This window comes from Chiloscyllium plagiosum, unplaced genomic scaffold (genome assembly GCF_037043375.1).
Source record: "Chiloscyllium plagiosum isolate Xiang-an unplaced genomic scaffold, Cpla_swu_hap1 HiC_scaffold_25, whole genome shotgun sequence".
Lineage (NCBI taxonomy): Eukaryota > Metazoa > Chordata > Chondrichthyes > Orectolobiformes > Hemiscylliidae > Chiloscyllium > Chiloscyllium plagiosum.
In genome coordinates, this window is record NW_028270163.1 from 45,664,099 (window position 1) to 45,691,952 (window position 27,854).

General features: G+C 40.9%; 1 protein-coding gene across 4 annotated transcripts in view; it reads left to right on the plus strand.

The window, feature by feature from the left end:
- The window catches only part of cyth1b (cytohesin 1b), a 232,773-nt gene that overhangs the window by 166,306 nt on the left and 38,613 nt on the right, over positions 1-27,854 (plus strand). For all 4 annotated transcript variants that reach the window (XM_043714921.2, XM_043714919.2, XM_043714920.2 and 1 more), the window contains exons 3-5: positions 8,636-8,700; positions 25,538-25,604; positions 27,645-27,763. In XM_043714921.2, the coding sequence (XP_043570856.1) occupies positions 8,636-8,700; positions 25,538-25,604; positions 27,645-27,763 (251 nt within the window). The remainder of the gene's footprint in view (positions 1-8,635; positions 8,701-25,537; positions 25,605-27,644; positions 27,764-27,854) is intronic.

Consider the following 27,854-nt stretch of genomic DNA (forward strand, 5'->3'; position numbering starts at 1 on the left):
GTAAATATGCATTCAGTTGGAGCCCTGAGGAGTCCTATTACAATTCCATCAAATTAAGCAAAATGGTACACTTTTGCTAATACTATTTTTGTCGAAAAATGCATTTGCTCAGAGAAATTGTAAAGTAGACATACTGTGTTGACACCAACCAATTGGAATTCTCTTGGAACATCCCCTCTGTTTGAATTAACTGATTAAGACATTTTTTCATGTGACCAGAGTTGTATTTTAATAAGAACAAATGAGCATGGAAATCCAGTGATTAGCCTGTGGCTAAACACAGCATCTAGTATTGGAAATTGTGTTGAATGTGAAAGTAGGTTGTTTATTTCATTGGTTGTGGCATCTTTTGCATTATTGGGTATCAGTCTTGTCTTAGTGATAGCATTTGTGCCTCTGAGTTGGAAGGCCATGTGATTGTACCACATTCTACATACCTGACCAATACGCCTCACAGCTACCTTTGGCAGGGTTTCACAAAGTGGTTGCGAAAATGCTGCTTTAGTGTAATACTACACCATTGGAAGTCCAGTCTTTCAGATGAAATGATCACATCAATCCCTCAAATAAGTGTGAAAGATCCCATGCCATTATTCAAAGAAAAGACTTAAGTTTTACTAGTATGATAGCAGTTATTCCCTCTGCTGATGACACTTAAGCATGCTGTCTGGTCACTAATTCATTGCTGTTTGAGAAACAAATTGGCTACTGCTATTCCCCGACCTTCCCATGTTTTGAAAGTACACTACTACTTTGGTTGTAAAGTCATTTAGAAACCACTTAACTTCAGGAGTTGGAAGAAGCTTTCGAACCTTCACTCAGATACATAGAGTGTTATGCTCTGGGGCCAACCACTGACCTCAGAGAGAGGTGGACTTGCGGAGAAACTGGAGCAGCTTCCAGTTTGCATCTTGCAGAGTTTGAGATAAGAATTTAAAATGTACCATCACAGGAAGCATGTAAGTGGTTTGGCAAATAACTATTGTCAAGGATTGTGTGCGAAGTGTTGAAATTTAGAAAACATTTTCCAAAAATAAACCTTCAGTAGCTATCTTTTAATTGTAGGCAATAGCAGAATGGAAATAAATTACTGGTGACTCAATTATGTATTCTAATTCTAATTGGCAGGGCTTATTGGACCACAAAGGCTTAAATTAGTGCAATAACTGGTAGCAAAAAGTAGTATTCAATTCAGTAATTAAATAATACATTAATTACTTAATTAGACAAAATAAGGATGGTAGTGCAAGTGATGTGTTGTGATTGCAGGATGTGGGATTTATAGATATTGGTGTGATCCAGGACAAACATGTCTGTTGTCTGTGGCTTGAGGAACTTTGGCTCCATTCCATTGATCTGGAGGCTGAGCCACAGACACTGTGCCACATCAAGAAGGGGAAAGTCAGGTAGATACTTTGTTCCAAGAAAGAGAGAATTGGGTGGAATTTGTTGGAATCATACATAGCACAAAAAAAGGTTGTTTTTGTTGGAGGTGAATCATCTAAGTGCAGGGGTTCCTCAGGAGGCTGTCTAGGCACAACCATCTTCTGCTTCAACAATGACCATCCTTCTGTCATGGGGTCAGAAATGGGGATGTTCACTGGTTTTGCACAATGCTCAATACCACTTGTGACACCTCAGATATTGAAGCATTTCATGTATAAATGCAGCAAACACTGGAAAACATCCAGGCTTGGGCTGATATATGGCGAGGAACACTTATGCTACGTAAGTGTTTGGCAATGCCCGTCTTAAACAAGAGACAATCAAATCATCATCCCCTGACATTCAATGGCAATATAATCACCAAAAACCCTACTATCAACACCCTGAGGGGTTTCTGTTGACCAGAAAGTGAATTGGGACTGTCAGATTAAATTGTGACTATAAGAGCAGTTCAAAAGCTAGGAATGCTGTGGTATGTAATTTGCTTCTTACTATCCACTCTCTTTCATGTCCAACATCTAGAAGGCAAAGGTTAGGTGTTTGATGGAATATTTTCCACTTTTCTGGTCCATTGCAGCTCCAACAACACTCCAGAAGCTTGACACTATTCAGAGCAAAGCACCTTCATCATTCAATCTCTTTACCACCAACACATACTGGTAAGCAGATGCACCCCAATAACCTACCAAGGTTCCCATGCCACAAGCTTCCAAACTTGTGATCTCTTCCACCTAGAAGGACAAGGACATTCGATGCGTGGAAATAAGTTCCCCTTTAAACCAGAAGCCATCTTGACTAGGATCTATATTGTTGCTCCATCGCTGTTGCTAGTACAAAATCCTGGAAATCTCATGCTGAGAGGACTCTGGCTGTACCTACACCTAAGACTTCAGTTGTTTCGAGGGCAGCAAATCATATCCTTTGCCATATAATTAGGGATGGATATCAAATGTTGGTCTAGCCAGTGAAGCCCACAACCCATAAACAAATTTTTAAAACTAAGAAAAGCACCACGTTGAAGTATCTGGAATGTGGTGTGCATAAACCATTCAAGCTGGGCGATTGCCAACATTGGGTGCAGAATGCCACAACTTTGGAAGAGTGGGATATTTGAGAAGAGTCTGCAAAACAGACCACACTGAATAAACAGGAAAGTCTCTAAAAAAGAAACTTGTACAAGAAGTGGACAACACCATAAAACCAGAAGAAAATAACAATTCTGAGCAAAGTCGAATAATTCTGAAAATGAGTGTGGAAGTATCAAATCTAACTGAATAGACATACGAGGGAGTTGAAACTGAAGAGAATGTTTCTCTGTTATTAGTCAAAGATCATATGACACTGGATTATGGTTCAACAAGTTTATTTGAAACTGGAAGCTTTCACAGCCCCTGATCTTTCCTCAGGCATCTAGTGAGAAAGGATACATTGGAAACAGAAGTTATAAGTAAAACTTATTGCTCCTCGGATGCTGCCAGAACTGCTGTGCTTTTCCAGCACCACTCTAATCTAGACTCTTATAAGTAAAAGATCAAAGGGTCATACAACTAATGCAAATGTATTGAACAAACCTAGATGGCTATTATGTCTTTATTGGTTAGAATGGAGGTGCAGTTTTCGATTGATAAATGTGTAAATCCCAGAATTTCTTTCAAGGTAACTTCAGGTTTTATCAGAATAAAGGTGACACCTCAGGTCAGACAATGCATTTTAGGTATGAGGCCATGTTTCAAGTCTGTTTGTATCACAACCTGGAGTCAGACTGGTTTTATTTCCAATGTAGGTATTTATTAAATGTCACATTGACTGATAGTCTACAGGATTGTGTGCTTTTTGAACAAAATAGAATGTATCTGCAAGTACAAATCTGTAAATGCAAATTCACCCCATAGATTTATATGTGTGTATGTGAGGCAGAGAGTGTGTATGTGTGTGAGTGGGTGGATATGTGTGTGTCTGTGCTTGAGAGAGTGTGAGTGCAAGCGTGAGGGGGTATACGCCTGTGAAAGAGTGAGAGTGTTTATGAGGGAGGGTCTGTGTGTGTTTGTGATAGAGGGTGTGTGTATGTGTGTGAGTCTGTATAATGTGGTGGAATCAACTGTAGTGTGGCATGGACCCAAGATCCTGGTTGAGGCCGTCTTCATGGGTACAGAACCTGGCTATTGGCCTCTATTTGGTGACTGTGTTGTTGTGTGTCCCGAAGTCCACCTTGGAGAATGTTTAACCGAGGATCCGAGGCTGAATATCCTTAACCGCACATACTCGCACGCAGGCGCATGTGCTCGCTCTCGCTCTCTCTCTCTCTCCCTCTCTCACTCACACACACTCTCTCTCACACACACACACACACACACACACTCTCTGTCTCACTCCTTCACACATGCTCTCTCTCTCTCCCCCTCATATGTGTACACACATAAATGTATGGGGTGAATTTGTAAATATAGTTGCATTCTATTTTGTTCAAAAAGCACACAATCCTGTAAGACTGTCAGTCAATGTGGCATTTTAGAAATACCTACATTGGAAATGAAACCAGTCTGACTCTAGGTTGCGATACAAACAGACTTGAAACATAGCCTCATACCTAAAATGCATTGTCTGACCTGAGGCGTCATCTTTATTCTGATAAAACCCGAAGTTACCTTGGGGCAGTGACTTGAAAGAAGTTCTGGGATTTACATGTTAATCAATGGAAACCTGCACATCCATTCTCACTGATTAAAGACTTAATAGCCATCAAGATTTGTTCAATACATTTGCATTAGTTGTATGACTCTTTGATCTTTTATCCGCAAATTCTGTGTCCGATGTATTCTCTCTCACTAGTTGCCTGAGGAAGAAGCTGGTGCTGAAAGCTTGTGGTTTCAAATAAGGGGAGAAAGTGAGGTCTGCAGATGCTGGAGATCAGAGCTGAAAATGTGTTGCTGGTAAAGCACAGCAGGTCAGGCAGCATCCAAGGAACAGGAGAATCGACGTTTCGGGCATAAGCCCTTCATCAGGAATGAGGAAAGTGTGTTCAGCAGGCTAAGATAAAAGGTAGGGAGGAGGCACTTGGGGGAGGGGCGTTGGAAATGTGATAGGTGGAAAGAGGAGGTCAAGGTGAGGGTGATAGGTTAGAGTGGGGTGGGGGTGGAGAGGTCAGGAAGAAGATTGTAGGTTAGGAGGGCTGTGCTGAGTTCGAGGGATTTGACTGAGACAAGGTGGGGGGAGGGGAAATGAGGAAACTGGTGAAATCCGAGTTCATCCCTTGTGGTTGGAGGGTTCCCAGGCGGAAGATGAGGCGCTCTTCCTCCAACCGTCGTGTTGTTGTGGTCTGGCGATGGAGGAGTCCAAAGACCTGCATATCCTTGGTGGAGTGGGAGGGGGAGTTGAAGTGTTGAGCCACAGGGTGGTTGGGTTGGTTGGTCCGGGTGTCCCAGAGGTGTTCTCTGAAGCGCTCTGCAAATAGGCGGCCTGTCTCCCCAATATAGAGGAGGCCACATCGGGTGCAGCGGATGCAATAAATGATGTGTGTGGAGGTGCAGGTGAATTTCTGGCGGATATGGAAGTTTCCTTTGGGGCCTTGGAGGGAAGTGAGGGGGGAGGTGTGGGCGCAAGTCTTACACCTCCTGCGGTTGCAGGGGAAGGTGCCGGGAGTGGAGGTTGGGTTGGTGGGGGGTGTGGATCTGACGAGGGAGTCACGGAGGGAATGGTCTTTACGGAACGCTGATAGGGGAGGGGAGGGAAATATATCCCTGGTGGTGGGGTCCGTTTGGAGGTGGCAGAAATGACGGCGGATGATATGCTGTATGTGGAGATTGGTGGGGTGGTAGGTGAGGACCAGTAGGGTTCTGTCCTGGTGGCGGTTGGAGGGGCGGGGCTCAAGGGCGGAGGAGCGGGAAGTGGAAGAGATACGGTGGAGGGCATTGTCGGGGGGGAAATTGCGGTCCTTGAAGAAGGAGGCTATCTGGGTTGTACGGTTTTGGAACTGGTCCTCCTGGGAGCAGATGCGGCGGAGACGAAGGAATTGGGAGAATGGGATAGCGTTTTTACAGGGGGCAGGGTGGGAGGAGGTGTAGTCAAGGTAGCTGTGGGAGTCGGTGGGTTTGTAGTAGAAATCTTCTTCCTGACCTCTCCGCCCCCACCCCACTCTAACCTATCGCCCTCACCTTGACCTCTTTCCACCTATCACATTTCCAACGCCCCTCCCCCAAGTCCCTCCTCCCTACCTTTTATCTTAGCCTGCTGAACACACTTTCCTCATTTCTGATGAAGGGCTTATGCCCGAAACGTCGATTCTCCTGTTCCTTGGATGCTGCCTGACCTGCTGTGCTTTACCAGCAACACATTTTCAGCTCTGGTTTCAAATAAGCCTGGTGAACTATAACTCGGTGTCGTGTTATTTTTGACTTTGTCCACCCTTGTCCAACACTAACACCTCCTTACCTGTGTTATTAAGTCACCAAAAATGAAGAAAAAGGTTAAATTGAAACAATGTCAAACCACAGGGACCTGGAGTAACATTTTTGAAAGTGCAGTTAACTCTTGGCAAAACTCGGGTATAAAAAAAGAAAAATCACAATTTATTTTTAGCATCAGAATCAAGAATGTTCTTTTTTAAGGAGGAATGCATGTTTAAAGCTGGATTTCATTGTGAATTCAATGAGATTATAGAAATATGCCAAGAAAGTGAATTTCAAATAAATTGTCAAGATTGTTTATAGCTTTGAGAGAATTGTCAGAGTACCACATTGCCTCAGAAATCATGAAAAGCCAGTACGTTTGTGCACACCCATGAAAATGTACTTCAGTGCCTGAGTGACTTTGTATTTTCATTTGTGTTTGTGTACATTTGTTTAAGTTTTGTATTTACAGTTCCAACAGAGTAGGAAGGACAGAGGCATAGACTATTTCCTAAATAGGGAAAGGTTGTGGAACTATGAAGCACAAAGGGACTGAGGAGCCTTAGTTTAAGATTAGATGAGTTAGATTAAGGTTAGCATGCAGGTTCATTGGATAATTAGGAAGGCAAATGTGATGTTGGCATTCATTTCGAGAGGACTGGAACACAACAGCATACCACTGAGGCTGTGTAAGTGTCTGGTCAGAATGCATTTAGAATATTGAGAGCAGTTTTGGGTCCTGTATCTAAGGAAGACATTGGATAGGATCCAGAGGAGGTTTACAGGAATGATCCTGGGAATGAATGATTTGTCATATGAGGAGCTGTTGAGGACTCTGGGCCTATATTTGGAGCTTTGAAGGATGAGGGAGGGATCTAGTTGAAGCTGACAGAATACTGAGAAGCCTGAAAAAGGGTGGACATGAAGAAGAAAATTCCAGTAGTAGGAAAAACTGGAACCCTAGGGCACAGTCTCAAAGTGAATGAATGACCTTTTAGAACTGAGATGAGGAATTCATTCAGTTAGAGAGTGGTGAACCTGTGGAACTCAGTGCTTGCAGAGGGCTCTGAAGGCAAAGTCTTTGAGTGTCTTTAAGATAGAGATAGATATGTTTTTGATTGGTAAGGGGATCAAATGTTTTGGGGAGAAGGCAGGAATATTGAGCTGAGAAGCATGTCAGCCATGATTGAATGGCAGATTAGACTCATTGCGCTAAATGGTCATATTCTACTTCTATACTTTATGATCTACAATTTCTTGCAATTAAGATTTAGATTACAAATTTAGATTTCTTACAGTGTGGAAACAGGCCCTTCGGTCCAACAAGTCCACACCAACTCTCTGAAGAGCAACCCACCCAGACCGATTCCCCTACACCTAACACTATGGGGCAATTTAGCATGGCCAATTCAACTAACCTGCACATCTTTGGACTGTGGGAGGAAACCGGTGCACCCGGAGGAAACCCACGCAGACACGGGGAGAACGTGCAAACTCCACACAGACAGTTGCCCGAGGCGGGAATTGAACCTGGGTCCCTGGCGCTGTGAGGCAGCAGTGCTAACCACTGTGCCACCTTGCCGCCCCAATTAAATAAAATTAGAAGAGGCTAATTTAAAATACTGTCATTAAATGTCACTTTTCCAATTGCAACTAAGGTCAGACAAGAAATTGTTAGAGGAAATGAAAGTGCAAACCATGACAAATTCTGCAAAAGAGAAAAATAAGTTCATCAATTTACACTTTTAATCAGCAGTATGCAAACTGTGTGTGGCTTTCAACTACCAAATTGACAAGACACAATATTGGATGTACCCTGTTCAATTTTCCTTTCTGTTGAGGTCAGATGATAGGAAAATTGATGAGTATCTGACCTCCTTACACCAAGTTTTAGCTCAACTGAAGTTGAAAGTGACTTCTGTTGGTTGTGAAGTGCTTTACAACCATACAATGTATGAAATGATCTTAGGTTTTACACAGAATATTTTCTGAAATTCAATAACCCAGTAAATTCCCAAACAGCGCTGAAAAATGTGTTGCTGGAAAAGCGCAGCAGATCAGGCAGCATCCAAGGAACAGGAGAATCGACACTTCGGGCATAAGCTCTTCTTCAGGGCCAGTAGGATCATGGGATTCAAGCAGACAACTCTTGCTTTGTATTGCAATGTGTTGCCACATGATTTTCCAGTCCTTAGAAAGTGAATAGTCTCCTTCTGCTCCTACATCTTACGGTCTTATATTCAAGCCTGAGATGGACAGATTTTTAATCAGTTGAGGGTTATGGGGAAAAGGCAGAGAAGTGGACTTGAGAGTTTTCAGATTAGCAATGATCTGATTGAATGGTGAGACAGACTGAATAGCTTACTCCTCCTCCTACATCTTGTGACCTTATCTTAATAGAAGTGTACTACTACTGTACATGTGAGGGATAACTGGATTTCTTACCTTAGGATAAATATTTGCGGATGATTTTTATATGATGCCTTTTGTGTTACCAAATATTGGTCCAAAGCAAAAACTGGGTAATGCATTGGATTATATTGAAATTTAAGTCATAAGTAGCAGCACTGAAGTGATGTGATTAAACTCTTAAATATTGTTATAGCTTCTGTACAGTAGTCACTAGCTGTCACGCATCCGGGAAGATTTGTTTGTAACCAAATTCTAAATGCATTTATGAATTTGATACAGATAACGAACAGAAAAAATTTTGCATCAGTTGTCATATTTTGTTTATGGAAGACTTGTTAGAGTATAATTTCATTTCATATGTTGTGATGATGTAACTCATTGATCTTTTTCAGAGGTTGAAAGATGAGATAGCAGAGGTTACGAATGAGATTGAAAACCTGGGTTCCACTGAAGAGCGGTAAGGACTCATTTTTGTTTTTTGTCGAATGAATATTACTGTCTGTGCAGTATGAAGGTACCATCTCCATGTAGCATTATTCACTAATGTATTGACAAGACTTGGGGACTAGGGATGGTGGTGTACTGGATTTGGGAGATACAGTTTACAACACCCAATTAGTTACATTTATAAGTTCAGATGTAAGAATCATGTTATATGGACCTGCAATTTCTTTAGAACTATACCTACTACTCCCAAAACTTTGTGGAAAGTGTAGCATTGAAGAAGTTTACCCATATAAATGGGTTGCGTGTAAGCAATCGTTAGGGTCATGATGCTATAGTCACTATGGCGTGGGCAAGTATCCTGGAATAAATACTGTATTTCTGATGTTAATTTCATATGTCTACCCAATTAAGTTATGACAGAAATATGGGAGCAGCTTTTAAAAAACAATTTGCTGACCTCTCCTGTTCTTCTGGTGTCTGGAAATTGCTGTTTGGCTGCAGCCAATTGTCTATTCTAGATCAGTGAAAGTTATGGTGCTGAAGGTGACTTGAGTCTATTGGAAAGCACATATAGAGATCCATAAGCTTTGGAGGAGCTTCTTTATTTTCACACATCGTGTTACACCATTCCAATGTGCGCAGCCCTCTCTGGTGCATGCATAGCCAATTTACTTGCCCAAACAAATTTCTCAACTGATTTGTTTCTTCCTTGGTGCTACTGACGTATATTTATGTGGATCTAGCTTGTCTCATTGGGCTCTTAGGAACATTCTCCAGGTAAGAGTGTTGTTTCAGGATAGTTTCCAACTTAGTCTGTTTAATATGGGAACATAGGAACTGGAATATGTTATTCATCCTCTGAAACTATTCAGTCATTCAGTGAGATTGTGGCTGATCTGTGGCCTAACTCCGTATATCTGCCTCTGGCCTATACCCTTTAATATGTTTTCTGAACAAAGATTTATCTTTCTCAGATTTAAAATTAGCAATTAACCCTGTATTCACTGCTATTTGTGGTAGAGAGTTCCAAACATCTACCACCGTTGTGTAGAAATGCTTATGAACATCTCTCCTGACCCTAATATTTAGACTGTGCCCCCTAGTTTGAGAATCTCCAACTAGTAGAAATAGTTCATATTCATCTGCCCTGCCTTTCCCTGTTAATGTCTTAGACTTCAATCTGATCACCTTTTGACTTTCTAAAATATAAAGAAAACAGGCCTAATTTGTACAGTTTTTCTTTATAACTTAATCCCTGAAGTCCCAATATCATTTTTGTAAACTTATGCCATATCCCCTTCAAGGTCAATATATCCTTCCTAAGGTGTGGTGTTCAGACCTGCTCACAGTACTCAAAGTGGGGTCCAACCAGGATTTTGTATAACTGCAGCATAATGTCTGCGTTCTTATAATGTACTCCTCTAGATATCTGCCTTCCTGATTATTTTCTGTACATGTCATTGTAGTTTAATGATATATATATATATATATACCTGAACTCTGAGTTTCTTCAGACAACTATTGTAATTAACTTCATATCATCAATAAATTACCCCAGTCTGTCCTTTCTCTGTCCAAAATGGATAACCTCTCATTTGCTTACATTGAAATCCCTCTGCCACTATTTTACCCATTCACGTAATCTATCAATATCCTTTTGTAATTTCATCCTATAATCCTGCCCAACTTTGTGTCGTCACCAAATTTGGGTATATGACGTTCTGTGTCATTATTCAAGTTGCTTATAAATAATGTGAATAATTGAGGCCCTATCACAGATTCACGAGGGACACACTAATAACATTCTGCTAATTTGAATACCTACCCATTATCCCTACTTTCTGTCACCTGCCACTTAACCAGTTTCCAATATCCAATCTTGTATGTTTAAAAGCTTCTGAAGCTTTGAATTCCTTTATAGTTTTATCTATCACCAGTTTTTCAAATGCCTCAGATCCTTCCCTCAGTAAATCATTTTCTTACATGAATGAAATGCATTCCAGTTTTTCTTAGTTCAAATAAAACCTTACTGGATCTGCTTCTAGCTGAATACAACCAGTTTTTCATAGGACAGACCTAACTGAAAATTGCTACACTCCAGATGCATCATTTAACAATAAATGCACTGTTCAACGTCCATAATTTGCCTTCTGACGCACTAGCTTCTACTGAAGGCTTTAAAAATGCTTCTCTTTGAAATTGTTACCCTTGCAAAAATGCTGCTTTGACATCATTAGATTTATATTTCCATGAAAATGTTATTAAGAGTGCAAAGAAAATCTTCAATTTGCTTTTCCAGCTGTTGTGCAGGCTATTCACACATTGCGGTTACAGTTGTTTCTTATATCTTCAAGTTACACGTCTGACCTTAGCTTTACATGAACCATTAGCAAGTAATTTTTCCAGATATATCCATCAGTGAGGCAACGCTAGTTGTCCTTTATCCAGTGTTTCTGTGTATACACTAAACTATTTCCAACTATCAAGTTCTTTTCATTTTGCTTCCTTTACCAACTAGCTGTTGGTATCCACAGAGTTTTTTCGATCAAAATGGCTTCTGCCTCTTGTGGTGCTGTTCACCTGTTCAACAATGCTCTGTCCCTATCTGGACTACCACTACTTGACCTGTCCCTCCTGCCACCAGACTTGCTTTCCAAAATTCTTGATCTAAGATCAGCATTAGGCTCTCGGCCTTAACACTACATTTCTTGGCTTTTCACATTTTCACTTCCTTCCAATTATAAACCTAATATTCTGCTCCTTCTTGTAAAATTTAGTTAATTTGTGCCAACATTTGGGAATTGATCTTTGAAATAAGTGGCCTAATCCTGATCTTTCCATCACTCAGTCCGCTCTGTTTACCCCATCATCTGTCATATTCTGAGATACTTAAAGGTTTGGCACATTTTTGTATGAAGTATATGGTATATCTTCATTTTCCATTTTATTTCAGGCTCCATTAATATATAATAAGTGCCAGTAAGTTGTTTGGAATGTATTCAAACATTTTGACAACTATGTTCCAAGATGATTGTTTGCCATTGGTACCTGTAACCTTTGTTGGACTCCTCCAATCTTTCCTCTCTTTCTTATTGAACGATGCCATATCACCAGGATTTTCTATTACTTCTGTTATCTTGTTCATGGTTACTTTCCCTGATAAGTGCCAATAAGATGTGTGGAATGTACTCTAATAGATATCAGAACATTTTATCAATCACAGTGGATTTCTCCCTCAAATCCTATTATTAAAATGTATTTCTGCCACTGTGTGCATTGCTCCAATATTTAAATTCTTGTATGTAATTTTAAATTCCTCATTGGCAAATTATTTTCGATTGTCCATCAGGAACTTAGCCATTGCTCCCAATCCTATTTCAATCCATCTTTCTAATATCTTGTCCATAGTTACTTTCTTCAGTATGTGCCAGCAAGATATGTGGAATGTATTCTAACAATTTGGTCACTATGTTCCAAGACTATTATTTTGGCATCAGTGCCTATAACCTGTTCCAGACAGCTCCGATCTTTTTGCCCTTCCCTCTTGAAAGATGCCATGTTCCCAGGATTAAAATGCTCCTCTGACAGTATGTTAAAATAACTCAAAGCTTTCCTGATCTTTTCTGAAACATCTGTCGGAATAAATGTTTTTCTGCCTGCATTCATGGCATTTATATGTTCTGCAAAAATTGAATTAATTGTAGTCCCATCTAAAGTTGATGCAATGTGATAGAGGGTAATTTAGGCATCCTGTCATAAGCTAATTGATAGCGGTTGTGGTCCAATCTGCCCTAAAGCATATTTTTTCATATCTTGCCCTGTCCACATTAAAGCAGTTGCCAATTTGCAATTTGGTTGATCAACCAGAAGTTTTCAGAACATTTTATCAATCACAATGTGACTTTCCCTCAATTCCAATTATTAAAAGGAATTTCTGTCACTCTGTGCAGTACTCCAACAGAGAGAATATACCTCTAAGTTCCTCATTGACCAATTCTTCGTGATTGTCCATTAAGAACTTAATGTTCCCAACCCTATTCCTACCCATCTTTCTATTGTCTGACTGTAGTTCTTTTTTTTTGTCTTAATTATAAAATACCACAGGGAGACTAAATCTAGTTGCAATGTACAAAAAATGTAAAAGGCAAATGTGTTTTTCTTGATATTATAATCTCAAAGTCCATTGCTCAGCTTCAGTAAAATGTCTCACTGATGAAAGACTTAAACATTAGTTGTGATGCAATTCTTCTGTACATTTTGCAAATATTACAATTTTCATTAATACCCTCAATATTCCTACTATCCTAGCATGCAATACCCCTGCATCCTTTAGTCAAATTTTGAATTTGTAACATGATGAATGTTTAAATTGTCAATGTAACTTTGAAATAACCTGTTTATGTTCCTTTAAATTCTTATCCCAAAATATTATTAATGCATCCTCAGCATTGTGCTTAGAATTATGCATTTTGCTTTCATGAATGTTGGGTGTTGCTGATCAGGGTGAGCTGCATAAGCTGTGGCAATGTAAGGCCTTTTTCTAAATCCACTAGTTATTAGACGGATGGTAATGGTAGTGGATTGACACGCTCCTCCTGTGTGATGTGAGAGATCAGGTAAATGTGCCTAACAAACAGCAAGTGAGTCGAGCTGCAGTTGGATTCACTGAGGAGCATATAGGAGCCAGAAAGGTTTACAGGAAGGATTTTTAGGGATGCGATTGCACCAAAGGTTTAGCCAGGTAGATGGGTGACCATCAGGATGGGCAGCACAGTGGTTAGCACTGCTGCCTCACAGCACCAGAGACCCTGGTTCAATTCCCGCCTCAGGCGACTCTCTGTGTGGAGTTTGCACATTCTCCCCATGACTGCGTGGGTTTCTTCCAGGTGCTCCGGTTTCCTCCCACAATCCAAAAATGTGCAGGTTAGGTGGATTGGCCACGCTAAATTGCCCATAGTGTTAGGTGAAGGGGTAAATGTAGGGGAATGGGTCTGGGTGGGTTGCGCTTCGGCAGGTCGGTGTGGACTTGTTGGGCCGAAGGGCCTGTTTCCACACTGGAAGTAATCTAATCTAATCTAAGTAATCTAATCAGGAGAGGCAGGCAGACAGTGCTGTACTCCCCTCTGGCTATTCCCTTCTCAAACAAGCATAACATTTTGGACATTGTTAGGGGAGGAGGGGGAAACGGCTTCTCAAGGAAAAGCAGCAGCAGTCAAATCTGTGCTAATGAGAGGGTACTCTATAGTCAGGGCACAAGTAGGTGTTTCTCGGGATGCAACTAAGATTCTAGCATTGTGTGATGCCTCCCTAGTGCCAGGGTCAAGGATTTCTCTGAGTGGGCACCCAGTATTCTGAAGGGCGATGGTGAGCAGCCAGAGGTCATGGTCATTTTGGCACTAGTGGCATAGGCTGAAAGAGAGATCAGGTCCTGCAAAGCAACTTTAGGAAGTTGAGTCAAAATTTGAAAATCTAGATCTCCAGGAATGTGATCTTTGAATAACTCCCCGTGCCACATGCTAGTGAGGCCAGAAATAGAAAGATGATACAGTTGAAAGCTTGGCTTAATGGCTGGTGTAAGAGGGAGGGCTTCAGATAAATGGATCTTTTCCAGGGCAGGGGAGACCTGTACAAGAGGATGGGTTGCATCTAAACTGCAGGGATATCAATATCCTTCCAGGACAATTTGTTAGTGCCATTCACACACCAGGCCTGGCGATCCAAAGTGTATTTATTTTAATACAAGGAGTAAAACAATTAAGGCAGTTGAGCTCAGAGTCTGGATTAGTGCATGGAATTATGATGTTCTACATGCGGACGAAGGAGCAGCGCTCTGTAAGCTTGTGATTTTAAATTAACCTGTTGGACTACAACCTAGAATTGTGAGACTTTTGAGTACAATTTTATAGTCATTACAGAAACTTGGTTGAGAGAAAGGCTTGACTGGGAGCTCAACATTCCATTGTTTTGAAGTTTCAGGGGTGGTAGAGAGGGATGGAAAAGGAATGAAGTAGTTACATTACTGATTAAGGAGAATGTCACAGCTGCACTAAGAGAGGACATCTTGGAGGACTCATCCAGCGAGGCAAAATGGGTAGAATTTAGGAATAAGAAAGGTGCAATCTCTGTAATGGGTTTATACTATAGGCCTCCCAATAGCCGATAGGAATTAGAGGAACAGATATATAAGCAGATCATGAAAAGACACAAAACAACAGCACTATTGTAGTGGATGATTTTAACTTTCCCAATATTGACTGGGACTCCCTTAGTGCCATCTCAAATTTCATAATTACTGAAATTTGATAATTACTGAAAATCAATGTTGGAATGCATTTAACAATTCATAAAAAGCAGAAAATTCTGCAAATATTTAGCAGGTCAAGCAGCATTGATGGCAGGGAAACTGAGTCAACAGATAGGATATTTAAGTTCCCTTGGAACTTACCTGCACTATCAATTCACCAATTTCTCTTTGATGGTGATGTAAAGAAGGTGGAGGGATACTGACGATATGTGCCTTTTAAGATATCTAAAGGGTATTGTTGGTGAAAGGCGCCATTGACAGGACCCACAGGGAGTCAAAAAGAGTTTGAAATAAGGTCCACCAACCATATATAGAACATTACAGCGCTGTACAGGCCCTTCAGCCCTCGATGTTGTGCCGACCTGTCATACTAATCTGAAGCCCATCTAGCCTACACTATTCCATGTACGTCTATATGCTTGTCCAATGACGACTTAAATGTACTTAAAGTTGGCGAATCTACTATCGTTGCAGGCAAAGCATTCCATACCCTTACTACTCTCTGAATAAAGAAACTACCTCTGAAAGAAACTATCTGTCCTATATCTATCACTCCTCAATTTAAAGCTATGCCCCCACGTGCTCGCCGTCACCATACTTGGAAAAAGGCTCTCCCCATCCACCCTATCTAACTCTCTGATTATCCTTTATGTCTCTCTCAAGTCCCTCAGCCTTTCCTCGTAAGACCTTCCCTCCATACCAGGCAACATCCTAGAAAATCTCCTCTACACCCTTTCCAAAGCTTCCACATCCTTATAATGCAGTGACCAGGACTGTACACAATACTCCAAGTGCGGCCACACCAGAGTTTTGAACAGCTGTAGCATAACCTCATGGTTCTGGAACTCGATCCCTCTATTAATAAAAGCTAAAACACTGTATGCCTTCTTAACAACGCTGTCAACCTGGGTGGCAACTTTCAAGGATCTGTGTACATGGACACCGAGATCTCTCTGCTCATCTACACTACCAAGAATCTTACCGTTAGCCCAGTACTTTGCATTCTGGTTACTCCGACCAAAGTGAATCACCTCACACTTGTCTGCATTAATCTCCATTTGCCACCTCTCAGCCCAGCTCTGCAGCTTATCTATGTCTCTCTGTAACCTACAACATCCTTTGTCACTACCCACAACTCCATTGTGTCATCTGCAAATTTACTAACCCACCCTTCTACGCCCTCATCCAGGTCATTTATAAAAATGACGAACAGCAGTGGACCCAACACCGACCCTTGCGGTACACCACTGATAACTGGACTCCAGGATGAATATTTCCCATCAACCACCACCCTCTGTCTTCTTTCAGCAAGCCAATTACTGATCCAAACTGCTATATCTCCCACAGTCCCATTCCTCCACATTTTGTACAATAGCCTACTGTGGGGAACCTTATCAAACGCTTTGCTGAAATCCATATACACCACATCAACCAGTTTACTCTCATCTACCTATTTGGTCACCTTCTCAAAGAACTCAATAAGGTCTGTGAGGCATGACCTACCCTTCACAAAACCGTGCTGACTATCCCTAATCAATTTATTCTTTTCAAGATGATTATAAATCCTATCTCTTATAACCTTTTCCAACACTTTACTAACAACTGAAGTAAGGCTCACTGGTCTATAATTACCAGGGTTGTCTCTACTCCCCTTCTTGAACAGGGGAACCACATTTGCTATCCTCCAGTCTTCTGGCACTATTCCTGTAGACAACGACGATTTAAAGATCAATGCCAAAGGCTCAGCAATCTCCTCCCTGGCTTCCCAGAGGATCCTAGGATAAATCCCATCTGGCCCAGGGGATTTATCTATTTTCACACTCTGCAGGATTTCTAATACCTCTTCCTTGTGAACCTCAATCCCACCTCGTCTAGTAGCCTGTATCTCAGTATTCTCCTCGACAACATTGTCGTTTTCTAGAGTGAATGCTGTCAAAAAATATTCATTTAGTGCTTCCCCTAGCTCCTCTGACTCCACACACAACTTCTCACTACTATCCTTGATTGGCCCTAATCTTACTCTCGTCATTCTTTTACTCCTTAAATACCTATAGAAAGCCTTAGGGTTTACCCTGATCCTATCCGCCAACAACTTTTCATGTCTTCTTCTGGCTCTTCTGAGCTCTCTCTTTAGGTCTTTCCTGGCTACCTTGTAACCCTCAAGTGCCCTAACTGAGCCTTCACATCTCATCCTAACATAAGCCTTCTTCTTCCTCTTGACTAGAGATTCTACTTCCTTCGTAAACCACGGCTCCCGCGCTCTACAGCTTTCTCCCTGCCTGACAGGTACATAGTCATTTAGGACACACAGGAGCTTTTTCTTGAATAAGCTCCACATTTCTAATGTGCCCATCCCCTGCAGTTTCCTTGCCCATCCTATGCTTCCTAAATCTTGCCTAATCGCATCGTAATTGCCTTTCCCCCAGCTGTAACTCTTGCCCAGTGATATACACCTATCCCTTTCTATCACTAAAGTAAACATAACAGAATTGTGATCGCTATCACCAAAGTGCTCACCTACTTCCAAGTCTAACACCTGGCCAGGCTTATTACCCAGTACCAAATCTAATGTGGTTTTGCCCCTTGTTGGCCTGTCTGCATACTGTGTCAGAAAGCTGTCCTGGACACACTGGACAAAAATTGACCCATCTATAGTACGCGTACTATAGTGTTCCCAATCAATATTTGGAAAGTTGAAGTCCCCCATGACAACTGCCCTGTCTCTCTCACTCCTATTGAGAATCATCTTTGCTATCCTTAATACCACTGGTATAACGCATGCAGTAACTGGAAGAGATCTTTAGTTGGCCATTTAAATGATTTAGTTAGCTACAAAATGCTGGACCATTTTTCAACCTCCCTGATAAAATGGCCTATGTGGTGGGAGACAATGTAACGTCACCCTCAGCCTCACTCACCATTTCATGGCACTTAGAAACCTATTGTGGATATTCAGAATTGGTTTTGATGGTTTGAGCTTCAGTGTTTTGTAACTTTGTGTTAATTGTTTAAAGATTGGAATTCAGAGACAGGTCAAGTTTACAGAAATCTGATAACAAAAGCTTACAACAGTGCCAATTAAATGGACTGCTTTGTTGCTTGGTTATTGTTGGAGTTACACTCCTAATCCGAGTGGAGAGTGTTCCGTCACGCGGTCATGACTGGTCAAGTTCAGTTTCTTGTCACTGGTAGCCCTCAGGATGTTAATCATAGGAGATTCAATAATGGTAGTGTCATTGAATATCAAAGGAAGAAGATTGGATTTTCTTATTGGAGATTGTCATTGCTTGGCATGAATGTTACTTGCCACTCATCAATCTATGGTTGTCCACTGCTTTGGTATCTGAGGAGTTACAAATTTGCTGAACATTGTGCAATCATCAGCAAGTGCCCCCACATCTGACCTGATGATGGAAGAAAAGTCATTGATGAAGAAGCTAAAGGTGATTGTGACAACTGGGACAACTTGCAGTGTGTTTCAGGCAACATTTCTGGGACACTTGCACGAAACTACCCACCTCCCTGTGGCCAGTGACTTCAACTCCTCCTCCAAGGCCATGCAAGCCCTTGGTCTCCTCCACTGCCAAATCCAAACCACCCGACAACTGGAGGAAAAATGCCTCATTTTCTGCCTCGGTTATCTACAACCGCACAGCATCAACATCGACTACACTAGTTTCCAAATTTCCTGTCCCCCACTCACCTCATTGTAGATCCAACTCTCCAATTCGGCATCGCCCTCTTCACCTATTTCTTCCCACCTACCTGCTCCAACCTATCACAATTACCCACCTATCTCCTCTGCATCCACCTATCGTCTTCCCACTTAACTTCCTCTGAGCCCCACCCACACCCCCCTATTTATCTCTCAGCTCTCCACCCCCCAACATTCCTGATAAAGGGCTTATGCCCGAAACGTCAATTCTCCTGCTCCTCAGATGCTGCCTACCCTGCTGTGCTTTTTCCAGCGCCACACTTTTCAACTCTGACTTGTCCAGCATCTGCAGTCCTCACTTTCTCCTGGTACAGTACCCTAAGGTGCTGGGGCTTTTGTAGTGTAATGGTAGTGTCCCTGTATCTGAGCCAGGAGGACTCGGTTCAAGTCCCATCTGCTCCAGAGGTCTGTACTGACATCTCTGAGTAGGTTGGTTGGAAAATATCTACCTGAACTACTCCAGCTATTAGTTCTGGGCATTAAGTGGTTAACCTCAAACGATCAAAAAAATTTTCCTTTGTGCTAGGCATGACTCTAACTATTAGAGAGATTTATGTGTAATTTTTATTGACTCTAGCTTTATTAGGGTTCCTTGATGTCACACTCTGGGAAATGCCTTAATGTCCAGAGCAGTCACTCTCACTTCACCTCTGGAGTTCACTTCATTTGGCCATGTTGGACTGAAACTGTAATGGATTCACAGTTCGAGTGACCTTGACTGAACACAAACTGAAAACTGTCAGTGGGAAGGTTATCCCTTTACAAATGCTGCCTGGTCATAGAATTGACAACTCCATCCATCACTTTACTGATGATTGAGAATAAACTGATGGGGTGGGAATTGGCCAGATTGGATTTGTCCTCTGTTTGGTGCACAGGCCTTATTTTAACACATTCTTGGGTAAAGGGCTGCATTGTAGCTGCTCTGAAACAAAAGTCTTCAATGTTATTGGTGGAATATTGTCAGGGCCCATAGCTTTACATTATCCAGTGCTTTCAGCCATTTCTTGATATCCAGTCGAATGAATTGAATTGGCTGAAGATTGGCATCTGGTGGGGACCTTTAGGGACTATCATTGCCTCCTACCAATGTGCCATGTTCTATAATCTGAAAGGGATACTTTGAAATGGCAAACAAGACAACCTTCCTCCCACTGTAGCAGTTATAATTATGCTTCATTTCTAACTTGTTTTCTGTATTATTGTCTGACCTATTCGTCAGTACTTTATGCTGTCAGTAGCTGATGTCAAGGCTGAGATAAGCATTTAAAAACTGGAACGATTTCTCCTTGATATATATTTGGGCAGAAAGAGATTCTGTGGCTGTAACCATATCCCATGCCCTATCTTTGTCCTGAGGCATGTACAAATAAGTCTAGGTTAGAGTCTTGCTGGAAAAGCACAGCAGTTCAGGCAGCATCCAAGGAGCAGTGAAATCGACGTTTCGGGCAAAGCCCTTCATCAGGAATACAGGCAGAGAGCCTGAAGGGTGAAGAGATAAGTGAGAGGAGGGTGGGGAGAAAGTAGCATAGAGTACAATTGTGAGTGGGGGAAGGGATGAAGGTGATAGGTCGGGGGGGAGGGTGGAGTGGATAGGTGGAAAAGAAGATAGGCAGGTAGGACAAGTCATGGGGACAGTGCTGAGCTGGAAGTTTGGAACTGGGGTGAGGGTGGGGGAAATGAGGAAACTGCTGAAGTCCACATTGATTTCCTGGGGTTGAAGTGTTCCGAGATGGAAGATGAGGCGTTCTTCCTCCAGGCGTCTGTTGGTGAGGGAGCGGTGGTGAAGGACGCTCAGGACCTCCATGTCCTCGGCAGAGTGGGAGGGGGAGTTGAAATGTTGGGCCATAGGGCAGTGTGGTTGATTGGTGCGGGTGTCCCGGAGATGTTCCCTAAAACGCTCTGCTAGGAGGCGTCCAGTCTCCCCAATGTAGAGGAGACCGCATCGGGAGCAACGGATACAATAAATAATATTGGTGGATGTGCAGGTAAAACTTTGATGGATGTGGAAGGCTCCTTTAGGGCCTTGGGTAGAGGTGAGGGAGGAGGTGTGGGCGCAGGTTTTGCAATTCCTGCGGTGGTAGGGGAAGGTGCCAGGATGCGAGGGTGGGTTGTAGGGGGGCGTGGACCTGACCAGGTAGTCATGGAGGGAACGGTCTTTGCGGAAGGCGGAGAGGGGTGGGGAGGGAAATATATCCCTGGTGGTGGGGTCTGTTTGGAGGTGGCGGAAATGTCGGTGGATGATTTGGTTTATGTGAAGGTTGGTAGGGTGGAAGGTGAGCACCAGGGGCGTTCTGTCCTTGTTACGGTTGGAGGGGTGGGGTCTGAGGGTACAAATAAGTGGCAAGTACCAGCTTTATATACATTTCATTGATTTATATCCTACTTTCACCAAAACATTGTGCTTGGTATCACCATGCAGTGTTAAATTTGTTACAAGTTATTATTCTGTATTTCTAAAAATTTGTTCTTTAAATGAAAAGTTTTTGTTAAAAAGAAAGATCTTATTTCAATTCTATGACAACTTTCAATGTGTAATAGAGAACTATGTTACTGGGATTAGTCATTTTTCGAAATATATTTTAAAGCATGATATATCTCGTATATTTCCATTTGCTGTGTTTCCTAAGGTGATCTATGTGCTGGGAGCAATGTCTGAGTTGATATAACAGTTCCTTTGTTACATAGGAATAGTACAACTTCAGTTGTTACAAGATTAGCAGCTTCAAAATTAGCATGTGGCTTTTTGGAATGTATTGATGAAAGCTTTCGCTGATTTGAATCTTCAAACAATCTGCTTTGACATTATTCACAATCAAATTTTTATCAAGTTTTTTTTAAGAGAGATCATGTGGTGAGTTTGTGCACTCATTAATGATTAGCTTGCAGCTATATGTACAGCTTCCTATTTCCAACATATTTACAAACCTATTGTGGATTTTAGGAATTGGTTTTGATGGTTTAAGCTTCAGTGTATTGTAACTTTGTATCAATTGTTTAAAGATTGGAATTCAGAGACAGGTCAATATTGTGGCAATCCTATAACAAAAGCTTTCGTAAGAGATTGCTCATCAAATGTAAGTATTTTTCTGTAGTGTGATATGATTTCTACATAGAACATTGAACTAATGAAAAACTGTTTCAGTTGCACTTAATATTTTTTTAAATATGAAAAACTTTTACCTGTAGTGAGAGGAATATAGCTTAGCCTAATGGGATATCAATCTTGGTGATAAATTTAATATTGTTTTATTGAAACTATCTCCAATTACAATATAAAATCTGGTTAACAATCTTATTGCTAGGAATTTCATTGTGTTTGAATAAGGGTTGATCCAAGAATATGGAAAAAGTTGATAGCATTAAGCTAGACTTGTGCATCTGTAATAAATATGCTGTAAACAGCATGTAATACCTTCAGCTTTAAAGTGCAACTTGAAAAATGACTGTTCCTTTAACTTAATTGGGAAAAGATATCCACAACAATAGAAATACTACTCAGCATTTACAGTCAGATCTTATACTTATGTACTCTTTTCTCTGTTGGCTGGCTTCTTACAAACCCATGATTTCCATTGCTGCAACATTAGTAGCTGTAGTATCATGTCTCATCTTAAGTATGTCAATATACCTTTGAGACATGCTCATGACATCTTTACTGGATGAAGGCTTGTGACTTGAGTGTATAAAAATGTCATACCTTACTGCTTGGATACCTGAAACATGACAGTTTACTCTGTTATAATTTAATAGCTTAATATTAGCTCAGACACCTATGTGCCTGAGGAATGTAATGTTTGTATATAATAGTTAGTTGTAATAAATGTACCACAGTATCCACACCCAGTTTCTTATATGACAGAAGATAACATAAATATTGCAACATCAGATGAAAAATACCCTGTTGGAGGCAAGCTCGAACCATCAGTGAACCCTCACAGTCATCTAGACCTTCAGCTCTGAATACATTCCCCAGTTATCCTATCTATTATCCTTTAAGACACACCTTATAACTCAACCCTTTGACCAAGGTTTTGGTCAACTGACCTATGTGAGTCAGAGTCAATTTTATTTTGATAATGCTCCTGTAAAATGTCTTGAAACATTTCATGTATGTTATAGATTTCTTATAGATGCATATTATTATTATTGTTCAATCTAATAAAATCTCGCAATGCATGTTAGAATCAAAATAGAAAACTATTGGAGAATAGTGTATCAATATATTTGTTTATGCAGTAGCAAAACAACACAACAGTGAGAAGGTATATAGATGAAACCTATATATAGTAAAAGTAGTAGCTTTGTTAGAGAATGCCATCAATATGGAGTGAAAAATATTCATAGTTAAACCTGATTCTGTTCCAGCTTATTGTACACAAATTTGCACTACAAAGATACTGTATGATAAACAAAAAATAACTTACTGGAAAACCTCAGCAAGTCTGGCACCATCTGTGGGGAGAAAGCAGTATTAACATGCTGAGTCGAGTGACTTCATCAAAACAGACAATAAAGCTTCAGTTTCAGTACTTGCAACCCTTCAGTATGCATTATGAATATTCAGAAATATTTATTTAAAACACAAAATTGTCTTCATAAATGTCAACTCATTTGACAGTAGAATTTTATTGGAATGACTACTTGCGTACTTTTAAAGAAATTTTCATATGTAAATAAAATTGTTTTAAACTGAATCATAGGGCTTCATTAATCATTTATTACCATGAGTACCTTGCATAATGTTCATCTGCACAACCTGGAAAGTACCAGGTGGAATCCTAGCCTCTGCTGAGTGTGTTGATTGCAAAATTCCAAGGTGTGGTAGCATGGGATTGTTCTGTTTGTTACTTCTGGAATAAGAATGCCAGAATTTCTTCTTTGCATTTCTTAATCAGCGAAATGCAGCATCTGTCCATCCCAAAATGTGCGAAGATATCTCTGCTGCTCTAATTGTCGCCTCTTGTGAATCCCAATTTAGGTTTGGGTCCATTGTCACATGTACTCACATGAGTGCAATGAAAAGTTTACAAAGTCACCACTTATAGCACCATCTTAGGTCCAAAGGAATAAATTAGAAAAATAAAGAATTACAAAGTTCAGCTTTTTAGTCCTTTGCACCATCTTAGTATTTAGGCACAAAATCTTAGGAATACATTAGAAAACTAAATATAAAGTTAAGCATTTCAGTCCTTCAACCAGGATGCACTAAACCTCTCCACCAATCTGTGCCAAGCTCAATCTTCTACACAAAAGATGCAGCCCCGTTCTGGGTACCGCGCTGAGCATCGAGTCCTGCCGCAGCCGATGATCCATCAGTCCCCACTATGGGCCAACACACTCTGTATACTCAATGCTTGATACATTCTAGATGGCAGCATCCAATATATAAAAAAAATTGAATTGTTACACGTTGTTACTGTGCCTTCTGTTTCCTAGGCCTGATCTTTGATGATCCCTTTTTATACCTCTCTACCTCACTTTCCACTTTTAAAATACTCTTTCGACCAAAGAGTATCCAACGTAATGTCTCCTTATTTAGGTTGGTGTCATTATTTGTTCTGTAAAGTTCCTGCAAAGTGCCACGGGTACTTCCTTGTATTAATGGTGCTATATAAATATAAATTGTTGGATGATTATTATAATGGTGTGATAGGCAATCTTCGTGTAAACTGCAGTACTAAATATTCCTTGTCTGAACATTGTTATTATATTTAGACATGAGACATGAGCCTAGGAACCCTCCAACCACAAGGGATGAACTCAGATTTCTCCATTTCCCCTCCCCCCACCTTATCTCAGTCCCAACCCTTGAACTCAGCACCACCTTCCTAACCTGCAATCTTCCTGACCTCTCCGCCCCCACCCTCACTCCAGCCTATCACCCTCACCTTAACCTCCTTCCACCTATCGCATTTCCAATGTCCCTCCCCCAAGTCCCTCCTCCCTACCTTTTATCTTAGCCTACTGGACACACTTTCCTCATTCTTGAAGAAGGGCTCATGCCCGAAACGTCGATTCTCCTGCTCCTTGAATGCTGCCTGACCTGCTGCGCTTTTCCAGCAACACATTTTCAGCTCTGATCTCCAGCATCTGCAGTCCTCACTTTCTCCATGAGACGTATAGATAGGTATATAGCTTAAGTTCTTAATAAACACATAAAAAATATAAAAATATAAGTATTAACAGTGGGAGTTGGCTACTTAGCCCTAAGGCTGTGCCTTAACTAATCATCTCCCTTAATTCTACCCCACATTATCCACATGTCCCTTAATTCCCTATGTATTCAAGAATCTGTTGATCTCTGGGTGCACCAATGGAATTTGTGGTGCTGTAGGTAGAAAACTTCAAAACTCATGCAACCTTTTGAGTGATGAAATTGATCCTAATCTTCCGAGCCAGTGGAAGAATCCAGCATCGATTCCATCAAATCATATAAAAATTTGATGTTTCAAATGAGATCATCTTTTATTTTTCTAAATTTATAGTAATATAATCTCAGTGCATCCAATCCGCCACATGTGAAATTTCTGTCTTCCAAGGAAGAGTCTATAATGAATCTTTGTTGCTTCACTCCAAGGCTTCTTTTTTCCTTTTCTAAGTAAGAAACCATAGTTGTCCACAAAACTCCAGCTGTGGTCTCATTAAGGCCCCAAACAATTTTGTCAGAAGTTTGAGGTGGTGCAGCTCAAAATAAAAACATGTTATTATTATGTTATTCTTCATATTCATTCATTTGATATAACTCTGTGCAGTTGGTATTCATAAGAACAATATGTGTTTTTGACAATGTCACTTCCAATTACCATGTTATTTTTTATTTTCTAGAAAAAATATGCAACGGAATAAACAAGTGGCTATGGGCCGGAAAAAGTTCAACATGGACCCTAAAAAGGTGTGAAATCAATTTATTTTTATTGTTTCAGTTTTTTTGTGTTTGTTTCTCATTTCTGAACCTTTCCAGTTTTGTCAAATATCTGTCGTACTTTAGCTGTGGTCACTTCACTACAACTATTAAGTGTAATAAGAGCGGGGGAGCAATCCAGTGCCCACTTGCCTTCTGATTTTACTGTCTTCTGTCGAATGTCACTTGGTCTCCTTTTAAGCACAAAGAATACGGAAGCACTCAATGAAACAATACCATTCAGCCTGATCATTTTGTGTGTAATTTGTCCAGCCCTAAGTTAATCTTTTGAAGATGAGTAATAATGCAGCTTGAAAGAAGAGGTGCAGTCTTTAATTTTGCATGAAAATATTTGTTAACTTGTATCACAAAGCCAAATCTCAAAAACTTCTGAATTTTCCACTGATGTTTGAAGACTTGGGCTCCAGAACTTGTCACGCTTCTCGCAAAACTGTTCCATTATAGCTACAACACTGGCATTTACCTGACAATATGGAAAATTGCCCAGTAACACCCAGTACAGAAAAAGCAGGACAAAGCCAACCTGGCCAATTATCAACGCCATCAGTCTACTCTTGATCATCAGTAAACTGATAGAAGTCACTACCAACAGTGCTATCAAAAAAAAACTCATTTGATTAGTAACAACATACTTGCTGACACCCAGTTTGGCTTCCAGAAGGGTCAGTCTGCTCCTGGCTTCATTACAACCTTGGTTCAAACATGGATCTAAGAGCTGAATTCCAGAAGTGACGTGAGTGTGACTGTGACTGCCCTTGACATCAGGGCCACGTTTAACCGATGTGGCATTGAAGAGTTCATGTGAAACTGATGTCAGTTGGAATCAGTGGGAAAACTATCCTCTGGTTGGAGTCATATCTGGCATATAGGAAGATGCTTATGGTTGTTGGAGGTCAATCATTTCAGCCACTGAAGGAGTTCCTTAGGGAACTAACCTCGAATTGCTGGAAAAGCATAGTAGGAGCAAGAAAGTTGACATTTCGGGAATAAGCCCTTCATTGAGTCCAACTGCCTAGGTCCAACCATGTTCAAATGCTTTATCATTTAGTTTCCTCCCATCATAAGGTCAGAAGTGGGAATGTTTGCTGACAATTGCACAATGTTCAGCACTATACTGAGCTACCACGTTCAAGGAGCTTGACATCATCCAGGATAAAGCAGCCTGCTTGATTAACATCACATCCACAAGCATTAGCCCCCTGCACCACCGGTGCTTAGTTGCAGCAGTGTGTACATCTACAATGGTCTCCTTCCTATCGGAAGGATGTTGTGAAACTTGAAGCAGTTCAGAAAAGATTTACAAGAATGTTGCCAGGGTTGGAGGATTTGAGCTTTAAGGAGAGGCTGAACAGGCTGGGGCTGTTTTCCCTGGAGCGTTGAAGGCTGCGGGGTGACCTTATAGAGGTTTATAAAATCATGAGGGGCATGAATAGAATACGTAGACAAAGTCTCTTCCCTAGGGTGGGGGAGTCCAGAACTAGAGGGCATAGGTTTAGGATGAGAGGGGAAAGATATAAAAGAGACCTAAGGAGCAACTTTTTCACGTAGAGGGTGCTACGTGTATGGAATGAGCTGCCAGAGGAAGTGGTGGAGGCTGGTACAATTGCAACATTTAAAAGGCATGTGGATGGATATATGATTAGGAAGGCTTTGGTGGGATATGGGCCGGGTGCTCGCAGGTCAGACTAGAGTGGGTTGGGATATTTGGTTGGCATGGACGAGTTGTACATCTCTGTTACTCTATAAGATGCACTGCAAAACTTCATCAAGCCTTCCAAACACTAAATGGACAAAAACACAGCCTCTGTTCCTGGCCGGGTGGAGAATATTAAAGTCACAATATCTAAAGTAACAGATTGTGTATGCCAGAGATTCTAATTTGAACTTGAAATCTTATTAACTTCTTAAGCTTTTTTTTAATAATAGTTGAAGTAGTGGAGTAATGTAAAATCGAGACTCCAAAATCTATTGTTTTGAATTTATTAATTTGAAATACTTTTTTTGTTACAGGGTATTCAGTTTCTAATTGAGAATGAACTTCTAAAGAACACCAGAGAAGATATTGCACAGTTTCTGTACAAAGGAGAGGGACTAAATAAGACAGCAATTGGTGATTACCTAGGAGAAAGGTAAATTCATTTCTAGTTTATTTTGGCTTAATCTTTGATTAAGTAAATTATTTGAACAGTTATTACTCCACAGAAAACAAATTTGGAGAGA